Source organism: Acanthisitta chloris, unplaced genomic scaffold (assembly GCF_000695815.1).
Source record: "Acanthisitta chloris isolate BGI_N310 unplaced genomic scaffold, ASM69581v1 scaffold4365, whole genome shotgun sequence".
NCBI classification, from domain to species: domain Eukaryota; kingdom Metazoa; phylum Chordata; class Aves; order Passeriformes; family Acanthisittidae; genus Acanthisitta; species Acanthisitta chloris.
Genome location: NW_008673048.1, coordinates 25,240 through 50,450, shown reverse-complemented (window position 1 = coordinate 50,450; position 25,211 = coordinate 25,240). Strand labels below are relative to the sequence as shown.

At 37.4% G+C, this 25,211-nt stretch overlaps 1 protein-coding gene across 1 annotated transcript in view; it reads left to right on the top strand.

Moving 5' to 3' along the window:
* Positions 1 to 142: 142 nt before the first annotated feature.
* Positions 143 to 25,211, top strand: part of UBE3C (ubiquitin protein ligase E3C) — a gene marked incomplete at its 3' end in the record, with an annotated part of 48,644 nt that continues 23,575 nt past the window's right edge. Inside the window, exons 1-10 of the mRNA XM_009074746.1 lie at positions 143 to 256; positions 9,738 to 9,791; positions 12,445 to 12,519; positions 13,330 to 13,476; positions 14,232 to 14,347; positions 15,846 to 16,003; positions 18,053 to 18,206; positions 18,934 to 19,154; positions 19,430 to 19,584; positions 21,522 to 21,709. Coding sequence (XP_009072994.1) covers positions 143 to 256; positions 9,738 to 9,791; positions 12,445 to 12,519; positions 13,330 to 13,476; positions 14,232 to 14,347; positions 15,846 to 16,003; positions 18,053 to 18,206; positions 18,934 to 19,154; positions 19,430 to 19,584; positions 21,522 to 21,709 — 1,382 coding nt within the window. The remainder of the gene's footprint in view (positions 257 to 9,737; positions 9,792 to 12,444; positions 12,520 to 13,329; positions 13,477 to 14,231; positions 14,348 to 15,845; positions 16,004 to 18,052; positions 18,207 to 18,933; positions 19,155 to 19,429; positions 19,585 to 21,521; positions 21,710 to 25,211) is intronic.

Below are 25,211 nucleotides of genomic sequence, written 5' to 3'. Positions count from 1 at the left end.
AGGATCCTCCCCGCGATGGTGTGTGTCTCTCTGGTCTCCCTGACTCCGCGTTCGTGCGGCTGGGCTGGGTTTTGCTCGTATGATCAGGCCACGCAGACCATCCCGGGCGTGTAGTGCAGTGAGAATTGTGGGAAGCGAGGACATGTCTCCTTGGCTCGTCCCCCCGCGAGTGACCCCAGACCTGTCACCTCCCCCCGCACACGGACCCGCCGGGGTCTCTGTCGAGTGTTCCTCCAGCCCATTTGTCGTGTGCGGGGTGAGTAACGACTGATCGTCAGCTGTGCCAGACTGCTGGATCTCCTTGTATTTTATGGATGGAAAAGGAGCGGAACGGTTTGTTTTGGTCTTGCTGATTGGACAGTCGAGTGTTCAGTCAGGCACTGAAGGGCACAGGAGTGCCGAAGAACGAGAGGAAGGACGAAGTGTTTTTAGAAGTGGCCTGATCTGTAGGGGTCACTTGAATTCACTGTGAAAACACCGATTCCCCGTGTCATCATTGGAGATGACTGCGTGGGAAGCTAACGAGTGTTCTCATTAGTGTTTTTCAGTGTTCATGGGGTAAAAATAAGCCTCAAGTTTTTGTTATTGTGCACTAGAAGGAGGCTTGGTGCTTGGAAACTTATAAGGTTTGGCAGCTAAAATACTGCTCTATGTGATACTAAAATCACAGTGAAGTTTATATTTTGGTGTATTGTCTTAATATAAATAAAGAGAATGTGTAGCAGAACTGTGCTTAAATTATGCAGCTTTTCCTCTAGTTGATCTTCGTTTTATCTTAAGACATTTCTGTTCATTGGATTACATACAGTGTCATTACATGAATCAAAATACCATAAATACTCCCTGGCTGAAGTAGGAATTGGCAGTACACGCCCTGGTACTCTGCTCAACACTTCAGGTACTTGGCAACTTTTGACCCTGACTTGCTCATAGCGTTTCTTGCTGAGCATGTTTCCTTCTACAGAAGTAAACACCTGCCATAACATCTTCTTTTAAACTTCTGGAATAATGAAAATTCATCAAAGTTACATCTATTTTAATTTTGTGGGACAAGTTTCTTAATGTTATGCAGGTATAAATTTCCAGGGGCAATTATTAAAATGTAAAGAAGGATTAGAAAGTGAACTTGATGTGTTAACGTGCACTCTGTGCAGTACAGGGGTGATGTGTCATGATCAGATTGGTACTGACTGGTCCAGAGATCGCGTGAGTTGACATTGGTTCCCTGAAGTGCTTGTGCTGCATCAGTGCAAATCAGTTACACACAGCTTTGGGCATCATGGTTACATGGACATCATGGTTACATGGACCTTGCAGAACGCCCTTGAAACAGTTTTCAGAAACTGTATCCAGTTCTAATGAAATAATTCATTTAAACAATGCTAAAAATTACATCTAAAGTGCAGTTTGCCTGGACTTCTATGAAAACATACTGCAGTGGTGGTAGTGTGGCAAGTGTTTGTGGGTTCCATGAGTTTCTCATAATTTCCTGTCATAGGCTCCTTGTGATCATATTCCTCATAGGCTTCATTTTTACAGAAGGCTGAATTGTAAAATGTTTCCTCTCAGCTTTTTTGTGCACATGCTAAAAACCCTCAGTTCTTTGACAAACGCCCTTGCCCTCGCAAATGGTGTATAATTTTAGAAAGATACAGAGTATAGTTCAAACCCTGCACCTCTGCCAGGTTTTTTATACTTAGCTGGATACCTAGTACTGCTACTGTGATTCCTGTGATGGAGTAAAGCACAACTCAGAAATACTGATAAAATCTGTGTTCAGGCTGCGTAATGCTAAGAATAACTCTCTGTCCAGTCTGGGGACACTTCCCAAATGTTGTTGGACTGGTATAGATTCGTGAGCAAAACCCTCCCAGTAGGCAAGCAGGAATATCTGTTTGAGGAGCAAGTCAGTGCTAAAGGTCCCAGCAGAGTCTGATGTGAATGCAACTGCACCAAAATAAATGGTCAGCAGAACTGCCTATTAAAAGTGTGGTTTTGCTGATAGAACTGCAGCTGCAAGCAGCAACTGAGTTGGTCAGAGGTGTTGACACCTCTCTGACTTTGCTGTGTGTTAGTAGTGTTTTTCAGGCCTCACAAGGGGCTGACCTAAGTTCTGTCAGTATAGACACAATGATAGAAATATGGTTGGGGCTTGTGGCAGTTAGAAGGGAATAGAATCTAGTGTGCTAACTTTTATGGCATTTTTTAATTCTGGAAACAGAGATCTTCAGGGCTGTTCTTGCACTGTTTGCATCATAGGTTCATGTGTATTATGGTCTGAATTGTGGGTGCTATAGACAGACACTTCAATCCTCCCAAACCTCTTGCCAAAAAACGTAGTGTTTAAAGGTCACTTGTTTTTATTCTAGTCCTGGGTTACAAATTAGTGTTTTCCAAATGACTTTCCCTGCGACTGATCCTTTCAGAATATTACTGTAACAATTATAATATTGCATTGCACGTAAGTGTAAAAATGTAGGTGGTATTGTTAGTGTTTGGACTTTTCCCTCCATAGCTGCTTTCAAAAATCTGCTGATTCATTTGGACTGTTTGCACTGTTGTCTGTGTGTTTGAGGGTGTAGATAGAGTGTTTTGTTTACAATGTGATCAGGTAATTTCAGTGGGTTTATTTTTATTTCTGTGGTGGCTTATTGGCTCCTTTAAAACAGGGTTCCCTGCTTTATGAGGCACTTCAAAAGAAATTTTTAGATTAGTTTAATTGTAACTGGCAAAACGTATTTTCTTACTTCTGGAGTAAAGTAGCCTCCAAAAATGAATACTGTTATTGGAGTTCAATACAGGAACATCTTGAATTACTCATGGACTTTTTGTACAAGACAGTAATTGTTGCCTAAAAGGCTGTGGCTGCAAAATGACTGTGGTGTGTTGTGCAGGAGATGAGAGATACCTGAAGAGTTGGCTCGGGGTGCAGCTCAGACTGAACTTGCCCAACCTAACTGTGCAGGGCACTGAAACAGATGGTCCTTCACCTGCGTGGTTCCCACCCCAACCTTTGTGTCCCATCCAATAAACATGTTTCTGCTATGTGGAGTGTCTCCATGCCTTCTGGTGGCAGCTGGCAGGTGTCACTGACATTGGTTTTACCACATCAGCTTGATTTGGTACAGTCAGGCCTAGTGTTCTTCATTCATTTTATGAGTCTAAAGAAAGATCCGAGGCTGGAGTCCTTTAGTCCATCCATGCAGGGGATTCCTGTGCCTGTGCTGAGATGTACGTGGGGCTCTGCAGCTCCACATAATTTGGTTACACTGTGAAATGTATTAATGACATCTTCAAGTCTTTACCAAGAAAAATGGTTAGAACAAGATTGTTAATTCAAATTTACAGTGTCACTTGAGTTATCTAAACCATGCTTTTATAAATGCCAAGACTGTTTAAAAGAAAGTGTGTTTAAGTTATAATGAAGTATGAGATGATTTATAAAAAACCCATTCTCAGAATGCACTGTCACCAAAGTGAAACCAACTTCATTGAGTCAGCTTTTGGTTGGTTGGTTTTGTGGAAGACATGGAAAATTGCTAACAACTAAATAGTGATGGCTCCACTTGTATTTTAAAAAGTCTCTTTAATTTCTTTTATTATGGATGTTTATAATATTCCAAGATCTTCAATGTACAAAGTTTGTTTGTATTCTAATTTAGTAGTTAGTGAGGTGCTTTCTGAAACTAGTAGCATAACATCAAGCATTAGATTCTCATGTGTTTTTCCCCCTGCTCTCAGCTGAAGTGCAGAGGTAGACCTCTAGAAGCACCTTGTTTGCTCTTTCTTGTCTGTATTCTACTAAGAGGTAATTCTACTACGAGGTCTGTATTCTAAGAGGTAACTTTTGCAAACAGTAGGCCATAAGACTGCCAGTGTATGGAGAGATCTGTCCAAGTCAGTATTGCTTATCCTGATGTCTGTAGCATATAAGCAATGATGGGACGGACAGATTCTAGAAAGTTTTGTTTCTCTCCTATTGATTGATTGAGGAAAGTTGTCAATAATTTCAGGAAGGAAGAATTACTGTTTTGTTGTGAGTTTCTTGAACCTACACCATGTCACCATGGAAATGAAATGATCCTAGGGATTTATAGCAGAGGAATTCCGGATTTTGATTACAAATTCACTGTTTAGTTTTGCATGGTGGGAAGGAATTGCACTGCTTTGCTCACTGAGACCTTTGTCCCAGAAGGCACATGGCATGTATCCTTACACAGGTACATACCTCGTTCTGAGTCAGAGCTGTGTTTTGTCCACAGCATTGAAATGGCAAAGCCTAAGTCTTGAAATACAGTTTGTATTTCAGATTTGTGGTGTGGAAGTATGAGACCTTCATGTTGTTAAATAATGACTGTCTGTCAGTAGGAAACTATTACAGTTAATGCATACTAGATTCTTGTTTTGTTTTTCTCTCTCTGTAACATTTAAAATTCTCCTCATTTGAAAGGAAGCACCGAAAGATGAAGTTATAGTTAGCTGTCAGAAGTGATTATGCTGTTATGTACAGTTATGTGTTATTTTTTCATTTGAAAACAAAAAATTGCTGCTTTTAGAAATTTTTTTCCTCTGCTTGTTGCTGAGAAAATGAAAAGTCATAGAATGGTTTGGGTTGGAAGGCACCAACCCCCTTGTCATAGACAGGGACACTTTCCACTACAAGTTGCTCAGCTACAACTGTGTATAATATGCATCTTAAACATCATAATAGAGACAAACTGAGCTTGTTTGGATTTCAGGTGACCTCTAGAGCCTCCTGTCAAGTCCTGGTTCCCTGTGTGTGGCTTTACAGATACCATGATAGAAGTGGTTCCAGATACTCCCTATAGCAAAATTCCAGCTAAAATGCTGAGATGTTTTCTAGCAAGCAGTGTGATGTTTATTCCGGTGGAGTCAGGCTTTCCCTGGCCAAATGCCTCCTCCTGGGCATAGTTCAAAATACCTCCTTCTGGAAGATGGTCTTCTCGACATCTAAACACATCTCTGGTTATTTACATCATGATTAAGCAGAGTCACAAACCGTTTTAAAGCAAAATATTTCAGGCTGCTGAGCATGATTTACTCAGGCATGTTCAGTGGAATTGAAATTGTTGAAGTCCAGTTCAAGACATTGTAAGTCTTTTAAAATGCACATTTTCTCTTACTATGTAGAGAAAAAAAATGGGAGTTCATCTTGTCTAAAATAATGTCTGGAAATAAAACATTGTTGGGAAAGAGGGGGCTGGCTCCCTGTGTCCACATTTGATCCCTACAAATAAATGCTAGAAAACCTTCCTTTTACTTGTCGGACTTGTTAAATACTTGTCTTGAAAGGAATTTTCTATCAATTGCATAGGTCACTTTATTTGCCTTGGGATTTGTTACTGATTTTTATCAAACCAAGCTAGATGACTTTTTGGCTCAAGCTAAATTCAGCTGTAGAGTCATGTCCCTCATTTTAAGGAAAGGAAAAAAGCTGCAAGTCCCTGGGTTTTGTAGATGAAAACCATACAAGTTTTTAAAATTGTCCCCCAAAATGGTGTTAGTTTTTCCAAGAAAATGTAATGAAAAGTCATTCCTTGTACTTTTCATGATCTGTTGTGGTGGCATTTTCAATAACTAAAATAAACACTGGTTGTTTATAAATAAACCTCAAACATTTATTCATAATATTTTACTTCAGTATGTTACAAACCTCAAACATTTATTCATAATATTTATTTTTTACTTCAGTATGTTATTGTTAATTTTTAACAAAGGTGTGCTCAGTGTCTAGCCAGTACCCGAAAATAATTACTCAGTTTCATCTTTATATTGGGCATATTTAGGTTTTACATTTGCATGAAGCTAAGATAGCTGTCCAGGAGTGTTCAATTTTGGATTTTAAAAGAGTCAATAAATACTAGAACTGTTTGAAAAGATTTAATTATGTATCCATTTTGTTCTTCTGGGCCTGGATTTTGAGCCAAGAGGGCTGAAATTTCATTAAATGCAAAGTGTTAAATGCAGGGTGAAAATAATAATTGGTGTATTTGTGTACCTTATTCAGTCTTTGCCTAGGATATGTGAAAGCTGTGAGTTCTGTAAACATACTTTTGCAACCAAAGAGTTTGTTTCAGCAAAATGAGGACAAGCAAGCAGTTTTAATTTATTATTTTTTTTCATCATGGATTTAATTGGTGTACTTGAAGCCCTGACATTTACATGGTTACCCTGTCGAATGTGGCTGTTCTCATCAACTCTGTTACAGCAGTGGTGCAGCTTTGAGCTTTGCTGTGATGAATTGCACCATACAGAGCAGTTTTACTCAATGTACAAATTATCATTTCAGATGTTACTTAACACTTCTTTGATGGTAGTCACAAGTTTTCCTTTCTGTATACTGTCCTCTCATCTGCTTCTGTGTTTTCACCTCTCCCCATTGTGTCTTGCACTTTGAGTCATCATCTGTAATGTCACATTGTGTTTTGCTGTCACATACCCTTTCTCTGCTTTCTTGTTTCTTTGTATCATGCCTCATGTCTGGTGTAGAAAGTTGCTCAAATTGGGCGTTTCATGGTCGTGCAGCTTGTGTGCTGGAGCTTGAGGCTGATTGTCTCTATAACTGCCTTCTGTTGGAGGAAGCAGCAGGCAGGAAAGGGACTGCTAGGAATGTGCCAAGTGTTGCATGAATCTCATGGACAGTGTATTCCCTGTTCTGCACTTCGGAGAGCAAGCTGCTGAAGGAAGAGGACTATGTCATAGAAAGCGTCGGGACTGTGATTTAGTAAATGGCTTTTCACTCATTTTGAGTTAGAGTTGAAGCAATCAAGACAAGCTCATGTTTTGTTCCCTCTAAACTGTCTGCCTGCCTGCCTTGATAGGTAGACTTGTTACCTGACATCTGCCTGTCTGGCAGGTGAAGAAAGAAGACAGCATGACCATCCCAGGAGCGAGGCGAGGAAGGTGGGGAGGAGGGGTGAGCTGGCTGTGATCTTTGGGAGTTATTCTGGAGTGGCTCTGGCAGCAGAAGGGGCAGTGGAGCAGACGCTGTCGTTGGCAGCAGTCAGGTGACAGTGAACGGGAGCTGTCAGATACACATCACTCACCCTAACGCTGTTGTCATTCACAACCAGCCACAGAGCAACCGCTGCCCAGTTTGGCTCTTTTTTCCCTGTGCTGGTTGTTAAGGGGCAATTGAGAGAGGATTTCAGAGATGACTGTGCAATTAGCAGTCTTGTAGAAATAATTTTGTTAGAATGGCCTTTGTATGTGAAGAAGAATGTTCAGTAGCTCTTTTCATCTCTTGTCCACAGCAGGTTTATTTTCTATTGCATATGTGCTGTTGCTTTTTAATTTCTGAAGAGACTGTATTCCAGTTTGATTTAATTACTCCGAAGGAGATACATTTTTCTTGCATTTAAATAAATTCTGTAGTCATAATTATGATCTGTGTTCATCTTGTGAGCAAGAACAACAGTATTATTTGACCTATAATAATTCTTTAGAGGTAGGATGTACTTAAATATTGTCTTAGGACAGTTCCTCTATTGTATTTAAGTTATACTTTGTCAAGTTGGTGTTTATCTCTACGAGTACGCAAAGCAAGTATGTGACTGACTAAAAACTTTCAAGTTTTGTTAGCTTTTTGAGAGTGGATTGGTTTAAAGAGTGCTTGCTCCTAAGTGACCCAATTCCTGCTCAGTGCAAAGCTGGTGATACACCAAGTGAGGAGACATTGTCCTATTACATCTCCCTCTGTCTTCAAATGCTTTAAAATTATTTTCTGATCAGCCCTCTGGCCACTTAATTTTCCTTTATGAATCACTTTCTTTTACTGTGTCCGTTTGTTTTTTTTTTGTGTACTGTTCTTCTTTATGAATCACTTTCTTTTACTGTGTTCGTTTGGGGTTTTTTTTGTGTACTGTTCTCCACTCACACGTAACAGTTTGTCTTCCCTTTTCTGTATGTTGTTCTGCTTTTTCTTTCGATTCTCTTTGAAGGACAAATTAAGCAACATTGCTTTGAAGCAGAATTACTCTTTTACATGACACTGCCTGCAGAATGATCACTTTTAAATAGGCAGATTTTAATCACTTTTAAGCCATTTGTTGGTTATTTCTTAATTTAGTATATTATTTTGTCTTTTTTGTGTGTGTGTGTGTGAGGTCAGACTCTCTTGCTTCATTTTGTCAAGCAGACCTAGTGCCTTTCCTACTGCTTGAGTGGAGATAAATCATCTTATGTGTGGATTTCATTATGATTTGTTTATCCTGTGTTTAACACATGGAAAAAACCTGTCTTTAGAGGGCAATAGCTGTAGTTAGTGGTGTCTTTGGCCATAAATACTGTCTTTAGAGGAAGAGATGGTTAACCTTCTTGTGGGATTTTTTTTCTTTGTGCTTGCTCCACTAAATGATCTGAAATACAAACTCAACTTCAAATTCCTTTTCTACATCTCTGTTTTTCTTTTTCACTCTCTCTTGGTGGTCTGTGTTAGAATACATTCTATCCTAAAGAAACCAAGAGAATTGTGGCTTAGCTTCCCCTGCACCATGAAAAAAGAAGCACAGAAGAGTTTTGCCCTCAGTTTCTGTATCTGCTGATAGACATTGAAAATATTCCAGCACAGTTGTTTCACTTGTGGTTAAATATTTTGTAAACATTTGTTTGTCAACTTCAAATTGATTTTTGTGTATTCAAATACGGTACATTTTCAGCTTGAGTGTGTTCTATTTCTTAACTACTTTAGGATAATAAGGGTATAGGGAGAAAAAGGAAGTCATTATATGTGTCATAGTGGCAAAAAAGGAAGAAAACACTTTCCTTAAATCTATGGTGTGTTTTAGACTGGATTTGGGAAGGTGCCAGGGTACTTTCAGCTCCTGCTGTCTGTACTGGGAGCCGAATACTGTGCATCAAAATTGTATTTTGTCATTTCCTTGGAAATCACACAGAACCAGCCAGTAAGAGATCCTTGCAAATAGAGCAAATAAATAATATGTTGTAATCTATGTGTACTGATTTGAGATTGTGATTTAAAAGCTAATGCACAGGTTTTCTGTTATAATGGTATTGTTCTTTGGGTCTTCATGAATACTTTATATTCTTTTCTTTTTCTCTATTGATGAGATCACTGTCCTGAGAGTTTCAGTTTGTAGCCTTAATTTGGGTGAAGAGTTCAAAATTTTAAAAGAAAAATTCCTGCCATTTATTCTATGTGTCTGTCTTGACACATTTTCTGGATAGGTTTGGAGGAAAAGGGTAAGTAAATAAAAGAGCTTCATGCTTTTTTCCAAGTTAGACAGAAGCATGGGGCTTTGAATCAGGATGTGGTTGCTTTGAACATGCCACAGCTTGCTGTATGCACCTGGGCCAGTGATTTATGTACGCCCCAGGCAAGGAAAACACTCAGACATTGGCTACTGTCAGGTGGGATTGGGACCTTACTATGCTTCAGCTCCACCGTTTGTAAATGGGCGATGTTTCCTCGGTTGTTGATACGCTGAGAGCACAAATCTGGACAGGGATCATTACAGTTTGCTGTTGTTTGCCTGTCCCTTTCCATAGGGCCATGGCTTCCCTCCATCACTGTTCTGTTGAGAGGCTGTGTCTCGTGTCTTCGTAAGCACGAGAAATGATTAACGCCTACTTTTCTCCAATGTTTTGTGTTACGTATTATGAACAATCTCTGAAGTGAAGTCTGCATTAAGTATCATGAGTGTAGTTGAATTGTGTTTGAATGAAAATGCAATAGTGTCTTTATTTGTGTCTTACAGGAAGAAAAGGCTTCTCTCCTGCATCGTACTCAGGAAGAAAGGAGAAAACGAGAGGTAAAGTAGATCGTAAGCGTTTGCATGCCCACTGGATTTTTCTTTGGTGCAGTAACGTTACAGGGCAAAGTACTTCTGCTGCAGTTGTGCTCAGTTCTGGAATGTTCTCTTTCAGTTTGCAAGTCTTTTATGGTCTTCCAGTATGCTCCAACTGGCCAAACAGTTTGACTGCTTTTCAGGTGTTTCTCAGGAGTGATTTTCATCTCAAAAGATGGGACTTAAGCATGCACTGGGTACAAAGTGTTTGTTGGATCTAGTGTTTGTTGAGAAAGGAGAGGTATTTGGCTAGTAAATTGCAGTTTCTACCTCATTGTTAATCTGTTACTATGGATTGGTTTTAGCAAACTGTCTTCTGCTCCTGGTTCTGCTATGGTATCTTGGATGACCTTCAGTAATTCGTTTCCTCAGTGTATGCCTCAGTTCTGTGAAGGTAAAATCAGAACAATGATACTTGAATGTATCCTAAAGTGCTTTGAAATTACCTGATAATTGAGGAGCAGTGAGAAATTGATGTGTGAAGCCTTAGGCAGCCTTAATACTGGTCTATCATGGAAGCTTACTGCTATGGATAATTCAGTCTGGAATGATGCAAAGGAGGAACAGGCATTGAAAGGAAAAACAAAATTTGGTAGCATGAAATTCAAGTGAATATGTTAATTTTGTCATTCCCCTCACCCCAATATATGAGTTGAAAAAACTGTGTTAAAAATTACTTAAAAAGTATAACTATAGGTTTCATGCTTATCAAAAAATTTGGCCTTTAAAGGTGTGTTTGACCCTTGCTAGATTAAGCACAAGTTCTGCAGTGGCTCCTCAGTTACTGCTTTTTGTCTTTCCAGCATGTGTATAATTATGGACCAAATGTTAATATGAAATTACTATTATTTCACCAGTTAGTTCAGAATTCTCTGTTATTAACCAAATTTATGTTCAATAAATCTTTACCAACATATGCAAAAATTCTTTGTGGTTCGTAAACTTCTTGCCATACACTGAAGTAACTCATTCAGTTGCTTAATTCTGTCTTCTGCAAGGCAGAGTGATATACCTGTATATACATACACATATGCACACAATGATTTTCTGTGGTATGTAGCCCATTCTCTCAAAATGAATGACTCCTCTGAGAGTAAAATCAGTCATGGCTTTTAAAAAACTGCCTGTAGCAGAATCTTAGCAGTGACCTTAGACTTAAAACCTTTGCAATTATAGGTCACCAATTGAGAATTATGTATTCTGAGATAAAGCCCATACCTAGAGAAGCACACATATCTGTGTTTTAGTTGAGCCTTACATTATGGTCATGAAGAGACACTGCCTCTCTGTAATTGAAACTCTCTCCTGCTTGAACTTTTGCTGTAGATACTTTGGAGAGGAAAATAGCCTTTAGCCTATCAACATTTTGATTTCGGTCCGTGCTTTAGAGGTAATGAGAGTCTGCAAGTAAATGCTTATTCAGAGAAGCTGCTTTAGGGACCAAAGTTTCCAGGAAAAATAAAGTAGGCCTTGGATTGCAACTTTGTCTGATGTTTCTCTGGTCAGCTTAGGTAATGTTCTTAAGTTGGATATGTCTTTATCGGACAATGAATTAGAAATCAAGGCTTTGAACTTTACTGAATGTATTTTAGTGATATTTACAAAAACATTTTGGTGTTTTTATTTTGCTTGGTAGCCCTCAGAATTATAGGCTTATTCTAATTTAAGGATTGATTAGGTTAAAATTTCTCTCCCTACAGCTTCTTGATCCTTATACTTTGCCTGCCTCAACCACTGCTTTGTAGCTCTAGGTTCATGAGCAGCTTTTTACTTCCCTCTTTTATCGCCTGAGAAACTATATGGACACTGTTAGAAACATAATTAGAGTAGCCACTTCCTGCACATATTTATTGTGGTGGGATATGCTGAAGGTGTTGTCAGGGAACTCATGAGTGCTCTTTCCATTGCATCTCGAGCCAACTGGCTTTCAGTTCCTCAGAGTGTGAGCCATTGTGAGGGAATGGTTTTAACTGCTCTTTCCAGCTACTGACGAGGACTTCATGAAAGGACTCACTTGGTATGTCTGGTTCAAAGAAGAGAGTAAGAATTGTTACTAGTTTCCATATTGTGCCTCCTGGGCTTAAAGCTTTAAGCCTCATTTTCCTTTTGACAGAGGTACGGTCTCCAAATAACTGATGGTTTGGTTTTGTTTTCCCCACATCTAACTGTGCCAGTGTTGTAATATTTGACATTATTTGAATGAAAACAAAGAGCTGAATCTTCAGCGTTCGCTGATTTGTGCAGAGAGAGGAATGCTGCAGTAGAATTTGATGAATCCTTCAGCATTCTCCAACATAGTATTCAGACTTTACCTAATAAAATGCATTAATAATAAAGTGATAGTAATAAAGTGTTTATTTAGATTTTTGTAGTATTACATACTGAGTATTAATTCTTTTGCAGTCTCTTAATGGTAAATTTGGACTTAAAAGCATCAAAAGCATTCTCGTTGATTTATGCATATTGGATACAAACATTCAAATACTTTATTTTACTAACGAGTGCTGCTTAGTTTTCATGTAAAAAAATCCTTTTGGCTGCAAATATATTTGATAAAATGGTAGAAATTAGAATCAGTTCCACACTGTTGATTTCATTTACTTGCTTCGTTTTACAGGAAGAAAGGCGGAGGCTGAAAAATGCAATAATAATCCAGTCATTTGTAAGAGGGTACAGAGACAGAAAACATCAAGTAAGTACTTATATATGTGTTTAAAAAGCTGTTAAACAGTTTTGCTGAAAGTGAAACTTTCTGGTAATAAATAATTTCTTTTGAATATAAATAATTCCGTTGAAAAATCTCTTTGCTTGTATATTCCACAAGGTGTAAGTTCTTTTTTTCCCTCTTGGCATTTCCATTTGAAACTCCATATTTTAGTAGACTGATGTATATTCTGCAAAGCATGTATGTAACTGGACCTCAGTGGGATCATGCAATATTTTTTTAGCTGATAAAGCAGATGAAAACCATTGGGTATTAAGAGCTTTCCCACACCAGTGGAGCTTTTTATTTTTTCTAATATGACTAAGGTGGTAGTTCGTGGGTATTAAGAGCTTTCCCACACCAGTAGAGCTTTTTATTTTTTCCAATATGACTAAGATGGTAGTTCAAGTCAGAAAGTTGTTCGTTCTAAGCTGCTGTTGGGTAGATTCTTCTAAGAAAAGGTTGTATCTAGTTCAGAAAGTTGTTCGTTCTAAGCTGCTGTTCTTCTTCTAAGAAAAGGTTGTGTCTAGTTAAATTTGCTAATTAGAGTGAACTAGATTAAAATGTTTGATGTGATGTTCTTTACGTGAAAAGTAACAAATTTGTTACATGTGTACTTCCAGTTACGGAATGGAGTTGTGGCTTAAGCTATGAAACTGTATCTACTTTGATCTCTTAACAAAAGTGTTGTATCTGTTTTACTGCCTCTTTGAATGGAAAGCTGAATTAAAGTTTTAAAACTTTTGCATCTCTGTTTTAAACCATTATTGATGTATTTATGCATGTTTTATTTTAAAGTACTCTATCCAAAGAAGTGAATTTGATCGCTGTGCTAATTTGGCCCAATCTGGAGGAACATTTTCCACTGCTAATGGAGCTAATTTGACTCTTTTAGTTCGTCAGTTACTCTTTTTCTATAGACAGAATGAGGATTCTAAGCGTTTGGTGAGTACTGCTACATATTTGATCCACAGTACTTGCATTTCATGCACTTTTCATGTAGCCTTTCACTTAGATTTTAAAGGGATTCAAAAAAGGCTTTGACCACTTGAGTAAATTCTTGTAAGAATCCTGGCTTTTGCTGGCCTGCACTCTGCTGGCTGTCATTAGTCACAGTAACTTAAATTAGATTTTACAAGTTTCTGTGTGCTCACACCCATACAAAATCTGTGAAATGAAGCCTCGAAAAATCCTGTGTGCGTTATTCACAGTAATTTTTAAAGAATAACACACTTCTGTTAGAATTTTAATTTTTAAACAGTGTTTTCCACTTAGCTCCCTGGTCATTCCTAAGCTGTTTGGGAGATATTTTTTCCTCACTGTTCAATGGTGCTGTCATATCAATTGCAAAGTCACTGCCAGCCTCCCAAATGTACGAGGAAGTGTGATCCATAGTGGCTATTAATAATGGGCATTAAAGAATTACAGCTGTTTAAAACCAAGAAATTAACGGATAAATTTGTTGCAAGTGTAAAATTATTTGTAAGTGTAATTCAGTCTTAACTTGAAAGTTTAGTACTAGCAGTTGTGTAGATTATGTTGTGTGACAGGTTTTTTATTTGTAGGCAAACATGATTCAGTCTTAGTTTGTGTTTAAGTCCTCCAAAGATACCCAAAACAGGGGTAAAATGTTACTGTTTGTGTTGCAATAAATAGTATGACTTGTTATAAACTGTAAACTTGTGCATATCTTGTTGCAGGTATGGATGTGTCAGAACTTAATTAAACAGAGTTCTCAGTTTGTTAAGCAATTGGATGGTCCAGACAGACTTACTTGCTTATTCCAAATAAAAAGGCTGTTGGGGCTGTGTTGCAGGTAAATTTTTTTTTTTTCTGTGTGCTGCTGTTGAAAGGTTGTTCAGAAATTATCTTGGGCATTTGTTTGTCTGTTTTTGCAGCAGATGAAGTATTAAATCTAAATTTATTTTTTGGAGAGGACTGTTTATGTACAGTATGTGTAGAGCATGGTGTAGGATACTTGTTCTTATGTAGAGCTATGGAGTGTTCTTAAGCTCCACTGGTTTTCAAGTTCAGCCTGTGCTTAAGGGATGCTCTCCTAGAGATAGACTTATGTATGTTCTTAGCTGTTTCCATATAGCAATATCATTAGCAATATTTGTGGAAAACAGCTTTTCTTGGGAACTGATAGTGTTAGGAGTTATTATATGACTATATTAATCTATATACCCATATAGACTAATGATCCAAGGATATGCTTTGGATATATTTTGTTTCAAAACTAATTCTATTTAAGATGCCTTTCCTTACACTTAATTTTGAGTTTAAAGTATATTAAGCAGTTATATTAGTGGTTTCAGCATTAAGTTCCTTATGTGTAGTGGGAGAATCACAGGAAGGCAAATTTATTAAGGTGACTTGAACATCTGACAGCTAAAACCTAAGTTTGGAAAACAAAATATTTGATCTTATCAATAATAGGGGACTAGTTATACTTCCAGAGCTTGAAAATATTTAATTTTTTTTAGAAAATTGTTTTGTTCAGGTCACTGAACCTTGTGTTCTTAATAAGTGTGTATGCTGTATGTGTGATAAACAGTGACACCAGATCCTAAAGAAGTCCTGAGTGGCTTGCTTCAAAGTATACATAGAGTGGGACACAGCTGTGCTGTCACTGCACTGAATTGTACATTTTCACACAGTTGAAGTTGTGGTTTTGTAAATGCAGCTCTTAAGGTGGATGGGGCACAAAGCACTTTGTTAGGGCAGCTATGCCTATACACATCTTGCTCTAAAAATATCCTTTGAATTCTAAACAAGTTCTTAACCTTCATCATTTCTGTGCTTACTGGTACTTGTTAAAAGGATAGGAATTGTTGTATTTTTGATATTTCAGTCTGTAAGCAAAGACATAGAGTGTTAGTTATGCATATGATGTTCCCTAGCTTTTGTTCCAGCCCATATTGCTCTGGGGCTTTTATGGCTTCATTTTTAATCTAGTTAGTAATATATGTTGGAAAAACATGTATTACTCTTTGCTTCCCTTCCAGTTCATGCAATAGACCTCCAAATGTTCTAATCATTGAGAGTTAGAATTTAGTAGGATTTAATGGCAGAGTGCCATCTGCATAGAAACCCTAAAATTGGGAATTATTATGATAAAGATGCCAACAAAAAGATGTAGCTAAACTACTGAGAACACTTAACACCTGAGTAGCAAGAAGTTACTTTAAGGTGAATGGGAAAGGTTTTTTTGTAATTTTAGTTTTCAATCTGTGTACATGTGCCTGTGGTGACATAAGAGATGTATCTAATAATAGATGCATTAAATACTGTTAATTTAATTTCATTTCTAGGCTGTTGCAGAACTGCAATGATGACAGTCTGAATGTTGCACTTCCTATGAGAATGCTTGAGGTATTTTCATCCGAGAATACGTATTTGCCTGTTTTACACGATGTCAGCTATGTGACATCATTAATTGAACAAATTTTGCACTACATGGTTCAAAAAGGTAAGTAGCTAGGAGCTGGAAGTTCCAGGAAATACTCAAAACTGGAGCAGAGTGTGATACCTGAAGACCATGTGGCTTAGTCATATTTTTGCTTTTACCACAGACACGATGACTAAAGTGCTGCATACACTAACCTATATATTAGGTGAATACTGTGCTTGTCATGATATCCCTGCTTGAGGAATTACTGTCTGATTCCTATGGAAATTCCATTTATAAATTGAATATTCTGCCAAGTTACTTAAACAGACTTTTACCACAGATAGGTGGATACTACCTGACAGAAGTTTTATTCCAGCAGCTGTTTACAGACACAGGCACAGAAACGTGCACACATGGACACATGCACACACTGTGGCAGATTTAAGCTTTAGTTGTGTAAAAGTTGGTCATTGTGTTGCAGAACTGTTCTCTATAAATGTTAACATTCGTTGTCATCCTAAATTGGTGTTACATTTTCATCCTGCTGATACTAGAGACACCTTAGCAAATAGATGGTGACCTGGGCTCTTATTTTGCTTGTACTGTCATCAGCAAAACTGTCAGCTAAACTGAAATCACTTCCACCTGTGCAAACATACTGAAAGTTAATGAACTGTGTACTTATCACCAAAATTGTCTCAAAGAAACTTTAATTATTCTGGGAATGCCCCACCAAAAATTGGGCTTTCCTATATGATAAATTGAGTTTGCAAGACTTGTGGATGGGGAGAAAAGACAAAACTATTCTGAAATAAACATCTTGAGTTCAGCTTCATCGGTGTACAGTGCAGAAAGAGCACTCCAATCTGTTAGTTAATTGTTGGAATAGTTCTGTATAAGTTCTAAAATACATTCAGTGGACTAGACTATCTTATTGCTAAGGATTTGGCTTTAACTACTGTATGTTGAAATTACTATGAGGAAAAAAATTGCTCATATTATAGCACATACCTTTACTTGCAGTGGCATAGCAAAAGCTACAAAAGTAGATGTGTTTGTCTCATTGCTTGTTATGTAATAAATATTTCTTCCGAAATGCATATAATTGTTCTTTTAGTGTGATATTCAGTCCTCACAACTGATACATGAAAGTTTAGCAAGATCATAGAATCATTTTTTTTAACCTAAAATTTAGCTTTCTGATCACTTACAATGAAAATAAAAACAAGCAGTTTTGTGCAACCACAAATGTTCTGTCTCCTAATAATTCATGATGCTTAATTTGTACAGAGTCTGTAATCAGCTTTTAATAGTACATGTTTTTGCATAGAATTTGCCTGTGTTCTGTCAACATTGCTGTTATTGCTTTATGAGCACCTCCTCTTGTTACATTGTGTGCCGAGTTAGGTGGTCCCTGACAAAGGTGATGTGACACTGTTTATGCATTTACAGTGTTTCCTGTAGTTGTGGAACTTGTGTCTCAGTTTAGGAGTTCATTGAACAAGAGGAAGTTGCTTTAAGAATAAAATGATGTGATTCCATTTGTACTTCAGTGAGACGGAACTGAATTGCCCTCTGCATGTCTTTATGGTTTGGGTGGTAATGCATTTTATTACTGTCTGAGAGAGCCCTGGTTTGGAAACAGGGATTGTATTCTTCAGCCTGCCAGGGCATGGTGGTCATAGAATTGAGACATTTTGCCAGCAGGACTCTTACCTGTATCATGCAGTCATGTTTTGGTGTAGAGGGGAAAATTTGTTGTTTCCAGAAGAGTGGAAGGACAACTGTCAAACATATGACTAGAGTCACTTAAAGGTGAAGAGAGCATCTTTTTCATAGGGAGTTATTAAAAAAACCCCAAATTATTCACTTCATCAGCAGGAGCTGATTGGTCTTTGAAAATCAAACTATCCACTTATGATTTTATAATGTGATGTTTCCAAAGAGGTTGCTGATACAGCTTGTTAGGTGTGTGAATGTGACTTGGACTATTGTAAAATGTCTTCCTAACTCAGGCTTCATGAAATGAATTGTATCATTCAAGTTAAGGTTAAATAGACAGTTTGTTTTGTATGGAAAAGAAGAAAAATAATGCCGTATTCAAAAATTGATTTTTCTTACTTGCAGGCTACTACAAGTCTCTTTATTTGTTAATTAACAATAAGCTTCCTTCGAGTATTGAGTATTCTGATGTTTCTCGTGTCCCTATTGCAAAAATACTTCTGGAGAATGTTCTGAAGCCATTGCACTTTACATATAGCTCCTGTCCAGAAGGTGCAAGGTAAATAAAGATACTATTAGATACTCATGCACTCATTTGCTATAGCCAGAGATGCAGTTTGATGGTGCCATTCTTTCAGTGCAGTTTGTTGATTTCATTGCAGTAGTAATGATTCTTTGGTGATGCAGTATGTGAACGAAACAATGTCATTTCGGGGGTGTTTAAGAAAAAGGCAGTAACGTGCTGAATGCTGCAATAAACAGCACAGACAATAGCAGGTATCATAATACATAGGAACATAGGTGTGGAGAATCTTACATGAGGGCTGATGAAAAGAATTTTAGAGTTAAAAGGAACTGTGACAGATGAGGTTTATGGCAAGAAATAACAGTTTACAAGCAGGAGTCATCAGGTAAGTAGGCAGAGGGAACAGAAATTACACTGGTTGTATCACCTGCAGTAGTGTTTTGTGTTAAAGTAGGATTTTGTGTAAAAAAGACTAATTTTTAGATGGATTTTTTTGATATTATAAACAATGTATTTAACTTCAGAATAGTTTTCTGCAAGTTCATGCAAAGTTTAAAGGGTAAAATTACATGTAAGATCATCAGGAAAAGGATTTATTATAAGAAGTTAATTTGGTGTACTAGGACAGGATTATTGAAGTGTACCTTGCAGTCTTCTCCATGGATGTGTTCAAACTTGCAAATTGATCTATTACTTTCTGGGTTTCATTGTGAGAAATTTTGCCTATATTTTCTGTAACAATAATTTTTCTTCATTTCAGGCAGCAGATTTTTGCAGCCTTCACAGAGGAGTTTCTGGCAGCACCTTTTACAGATCAGATATTCCATTTCATCATTCCAGCGCTTGCTGATGTGCAGACTGTTTTCCCTTATGAACTCTTTCTGAATGCACTATTACTAACAGAAGGTGGATGTTCAAGAAGTAGTGATCAAGCCCCATGGCTTTTCTACTTTGTGTTAACAGTTGGAGAAACATATTTGGGTGAGGAAGCTGAATGGCCAATTTGTTCTTTTTTTCCTATTGGAGTTAATATGTATTTTCATAGCCTGGTTCATTGCCAAGTGAAAGGACAGCTTGTGGATAAAAGTGTTGGTGATCTGTTTTATTGCCTATTCTTACCCTTTACCAGTACAAAATGCACTAATTTGATAAGATTTGGCATAACTTGTTTTGGTGAGGTTTTTTTCTGATAAAACATGCTTTATAGGACATTGTGATCTGGCTGATGATCTTTTGTTCCCATGTGTGTGCTCTAGGATCCCTTTCAGAGGAAGGACTTCTTGTGTATTTGAGGGTACTACAAACTTTTCTGTCTCAACTGCCTGTGTCTGCTGCTGGTGCAAACTGTCAAGATGCAAACAGTGATTCTGAAGATGAGGATGAAGAGATCAGTAAAATGACAACCACACCGGTGAGCAGTACAGAATTTCTGTGAATGAGTTTGTATTACAGCAGCAGCAAAGATAGACAAAAAGTAATCACTCTAAGTTCAGTATTTTTCTAGCTATGTGTAGAAGGGAGTGTGTTTACTTTTTAAAAATAGATGACTGTTCACTGTAAGCAAATGGAACTGGTTGCTTACATTATAAACAAACCCCTTACTATAATAAGAGACCTTAAACTACAGGTAATGTATCTGCAAAAGGGCAGAGCTTTCATTTAGGGCAAAAAAAAAGGTTTAAACTTAACATCTTTAATTTTAGGCTGTACAAAGACTTTATTATTTTCTGTATTCTTTAAGTCCATGATGATGCTAAGATACCATGAAACATCCCAATCTGATATTCCAACTTAGTATTTTCATTTTTCTTTCTTATGGAAATACTACAAGTTCAACTATAGTCTTTACCCAGTAGAATTAGCTCTGTAGATACCCACCAACTCAAAAGCCCTCCAAGGGGAAATACCTGCTCTGTATAATAATATATGGAGACTGTGTTATAAATTGAACTTTTTCACTATAGTTTAAACTTCCTCCAGTGGAATAAATCTGTGCTAACTTTTACCTGCTGATACTTGTATCAAGGCTTTGAACAACCAGAGCTGGACAGATGTAAATTCAACAGCTCCTCACTGACCTTTATGTAATCTTTCAGAAGACACTGCCATTCAGAGGACTTAGGCAGGGTGCAGGCTTTCCTTGTAGAATGGGTGAAATTTCACCATATTTGAGGTTCATTACAAAAAGTACATCTCTGATTACGTTGCCTCCCAACGCCAAGCTGGGAATTCTGGATTTCTGTCTCTCCCAGGCTTCTTGACATTTTCTTGGCTATGTGTTGAAAGCCAAAAGCACACCAGCTCTTCTAAGAGATACTGTTCCTGTAATGCCTACTTACATTTCATGTAAGGTGATGTACATTTCTGAAAGACACAGCATTTTGGAGACATCAGTATGGAGGGTAACCTCTCATGCAGAGCCATACTGCTGGGGAATGGCTGTAGCCTTTTACTTGTGCACTTTTAGTTGTAGTGTGTTACCCCACCACAAAATCTTTACTGGGATAGCATAAATAAAATACTTTCTTTGCCAGACACCCACACTGTATGCAGTGTAAATATTGGCAAATTCTACTTGTGGCTTAGAGATTGGTGATGTTTAAGAGGTGATTAGGTAAAAACAAAGCATATATTTCTGTTCACAGATTTGTAAATTAGGAAAAAATCTGCTCTGAGGAGGCTTTAAATACGTATTGCAATATGGTTTTTGTGTGTGGCTCCTGTGGATTTTTTATGTATTCCTTATTTTCATGCACATCTGTCTTACAAAAAAAAAAAAAAGTGGATGGGGAACCTTTCTTTCTTAAAAGTTCATAATGGGTTAACTTGTGTCCTTCAATGAGCCAAACTGCTTTACTCAGCTGGGGGCAACATAAAGGTAGGAAATAAGGAAAAGAGAATGTTGAGCTTGATTCAGTTCTGTGCATTCCTCATAGTACATTTCTGGTACTACCCAGATATGTATTATCCTCCCTGAAGGGGTTGTTTGTTAACCCATGGGCTGTGAATGTGAATATATTGTTTGTAAAGGAGTTTACAGTCATCCATTTCTGGGATTTATGTCCAATGCTGACTAATTTTGCCTTGTTGCATCCAAGTGTTGCAGAACATGATAACATTAAATGAATGTAATTTGTACCACAACCCAACACTTGCCTGCCTGGGTATTTTAGTTGGCTCTAGGTCTGATACTTTTAAGAATGAGATATACATATATGCTTCCATTTTATTTATTCTACAGGAAAACTTTGTTCTAGTAAAATTCTGTTGTATTATTTTTTTATTGAAAAGGGGATACTGAATCATTAAAAAGACTTAAAAGCAAATTTTTCTTTGATGTGTTTGTAGGGTGATGGGCGAATATCAGTTCAGTACATAACTGAGGAGTGTCTAAAGAAACTGGATACAAAGCAGCAGACAAACACTCTGCTGAATATGGTTTGGAGAGATTCAGCTAGTGAAGAGGTCTTCACTCTGATGGCATCCATCTGCCACACACTAATGGTACAACACCGAATGATGGTGCCAAAAGTCAGGCAAGTATGAACAATACTGATCTTGAACTGTAGTACATCTGAAATTGGTTTTATTGAATAGACTTGTGTGGCTTTTTCCTGTGTTTTCTTTTTTGATCAGCTGCAATAAATTAGAATTCCAGAATGTAAATAATTCCAGGCAAACCAAAGAGTAGAGTCTTTGTTTCTTATTTTTCTTGCTGTCTCAAGATTCTTGGAAGGATTTTTTCTGTTCTGTTGCTCAGAGGCAATGTTGAGTGTCATTCAGTAGAAATTGGTCTAGCTTGTTTTTAAAACTCTCAGTGCTATGGATTCAGCTGAGCTCTGAAACCAACTTGTTCTCTCCCTTCTTTATTATATATATATATAGCCAAAATCTCTTGCTACAAACAGTTCCTAACTATTGAAAATCACTGTTTGGGAAGGGCTTTGGCACCTGAGGTGGAGTTATCTCCATGTTCCTTTGTACAGTGTTCTTTGACAAAGATTGCAAACTACAAATGTCAGAACAGTGGGAGAAGTTTTTTGACCTTTTATTTATTGTTGGACTGAGACCCATAAGTATTAACACTGTTCTGCTGCAAGTAGCTTTGAGTAAGTATGTAGTGCTGGTAGTAAAGTAAGTATTTAGGGAATGTTGTAAACGTAATTCAAACTGCATTGTAAACAGTGATACAGAAAACTAATTAGGTGCTATCTTAGCCCAGTGGTGTTTATAGCTGTTAGAGGAAGTAAGATGTCAGTGAAACTGTGATTGCTCGATTAGGGTAATTAGTTCTTTGTAGACTAATTGCATTAGAGCAGGATGTGAGACCTGAAGATCATAGCAGCAGTTGAATTAGTGTGCCTGCTTTATTGTTGCTAGTAGTACATTGCCTTGGATAGTAATTACTGAGCTTAAATGCATCGCTGATTTGACTTGAGGTTTGCTGGTGAACTGTGTGGAAAAGGATGTTTAATGAATAAAGAAGTCCCAGAACTTTAATTGTATGTGTATGGCATCTATTTCCTCTGGGAAGCCATATTGGGTCTTTGCAATGATTTGTAATGACAAGCTGTGTTCACATTGGATAAATGCAGGAGTTAGGAAAACTCTACTCAAATCTTCGAGTGGAAAGTTATCTACAAATTTTTAACTTTTGAACAGCTCCAGAGTAGTTGAAATTTAGACATAAATAGTAGAGATAAAATATTTTTTTGTCAGTGATACCAATGAAGTTACTTTCATGGTCAAAATGAAGTTAATTCATACAGGTATTTGGTACATTAAAGCAGACATTTAGTTACTGGTTTTGACTTAAGTCAGCCATAAGTGTTGGGCTTGCCAGGGATCATCACTGCAGGATGTGTCAAGCTTTTGTCCTGTTCTAAGTGCATTTTAGACCTGGCCTGCCCTAGGTTAGCAAGAGGTATACTATATTCTAAACATCATTTTGGAGTGTTTTTTTTGAAGGACAGTTGATGCTTTTTAAAAGATAGTAAACATTGTGGCATTCCAATGATAAGATTTTTTTTTTGTCTGCTTTTTTAAATTGCGTGGTGATTTTTTTTTATTTGCCCAAGTAATTTTATCAGATTTAATGATTGTCTCTTGAAAGAAGTTCTGAAAATATCTTCATTGTTAAATGACTTAATATTCAGAGTAAAGTGTATCTTTTATTAAACCATGTAGAAATAGTTAAGCAAAAATAATTTCTTTCAAATTATTTTAATATATTCTAAGAGCTCAACAATGATCTTTTATTTTCTGTTTGAAAATATATTGGGTCAAATGATCTAACAGATAGAAAAAGTTGGTACAAAGGCTTTGTTTATTTAACATCATTTACAACTGTAATACAAAATAATTAAAAATGGAAAGGCTGCAAATCTAAAAATGGGGTGCTAAATAGAGTAATAATTGAAAATAATTTTTCAATATATCTAAAGAAAATTAGGCTAAGGTTAGCACAGGCTTTGGAAGGAAGAAAACAGCAAATCTCTCTGTATTGTTTTCATAGTTCTGAGGGTTTTTTCCTTCTAGAACAAACACAAACTCATAGTATAGGTTTACATCACTCTGTTAATGCTGAATACTTTTTTTTTCTTCTTGTGGCTTCTCATTACATCTGTGATTTGACTGATGATGATGATACTGCATGGTGTTAGGAACCTTGGTGTTGCTGAATTAACTCAGTAGTTTCTTTGATTGCAACAGGGACCAAAAGAGAACAGAACAAGATACCCAAAAGTCCAATGTAGTCTTGAGATGAACAGGCCTGTGAATTTCCTTTCTGACTCTCTGCAGAGGGTGGTGGGATCCAGGGGTGGATAACTGGAAAAGCACGTTGCTTTGGGTTGGTTGTTAGGAATTCTGATAAGTTCTGAACAAGTTCTGGAAATATGCAGTCAAGCCCAATTAAAGAAAAAGGTCATATTGCTGGAAAAACCTAGCTGGAGCTTGGGTTCAGTCAGTCAGATGAGAGGTATAGAATAAAATCCTGATTGTACTGAAGTCACTGGGAGTTGTGCTTGTTTCCAGAGGGATAGGGCTCTCATCTTTTTGCTGTAAAGTTGATATATATTACTGAATATTGTTACTAAAAAAAGAGAAAACCTGAGTTTTGGAGCATAGTTCTCATTATGTAGACATTTGCAAGACTTTTTTCATCAAACCTATATTTTAAAGAAATGGTAAATTCTGTTCCTGCAAAATATTTAAGGGTGTAATTTATTACCTTAGACTCCATGGAAATGGTGTGTGTACTGGGACATCAGTCACTATCAGCTGTCTGGTCAGTGCCCCTGAGTGATCGTTAATCTAGGGTGAACAGTTTTGTGGTGACCATACATTACTACTGTTTAATTAATATAACATTGCTAATCTTAACCTGCAGTTCAAAATTCTTTGGAAACTGACATTCTGGCTCAGTTGAGCAGCCTGTCTTCATGTGTGTGCTGAGATACTTCGTTTTACATGAGGCTGTTGGAGTAGCTCTTGAGGGAATGTTCTGACACTGTTGTGTTTTTCTTTAAACCAAAGTTACTGTAGATGAAGGTTTTGGGGGTTTTTTTAAAAGCTCCATTTTACACTCTTGGTCCATTACAAAGAGAGGCAGAAGCATCAAGCAGGCTGAAGAGCAGGATCATTTCAGGATGGATTTGCTGCTGTCTGGTACCTGTGACACCTCACAGTTCTGAAGTGACAAAATCCACTGCCCCAGCAGCAGTGACCTTTCCAGACTGTATGAGCTCCTCTCATTCTAGTGTATTCTCTTCATTAACTTAAATGGTCTCAGTGGGAAACTGGGCCCAATTTATGACCTAGACTGAAAATCTTGCCTTTAACTAATTAACTTGTAGTGGTGCCTCAGCTAAATTAAGCTTAATGGGTCATTTAATCTGTCCCATTGCATAGGAGGAATTTGACACTTTTTTTAAAGCAGAGGTGCCCAAAATACTGTTCTGGCAAGTACACATAAATCATGTGGCCTTTGTGGACAATTAGATACCTAGAGAGAGGAGCAAGGTTCTAAATAAATGA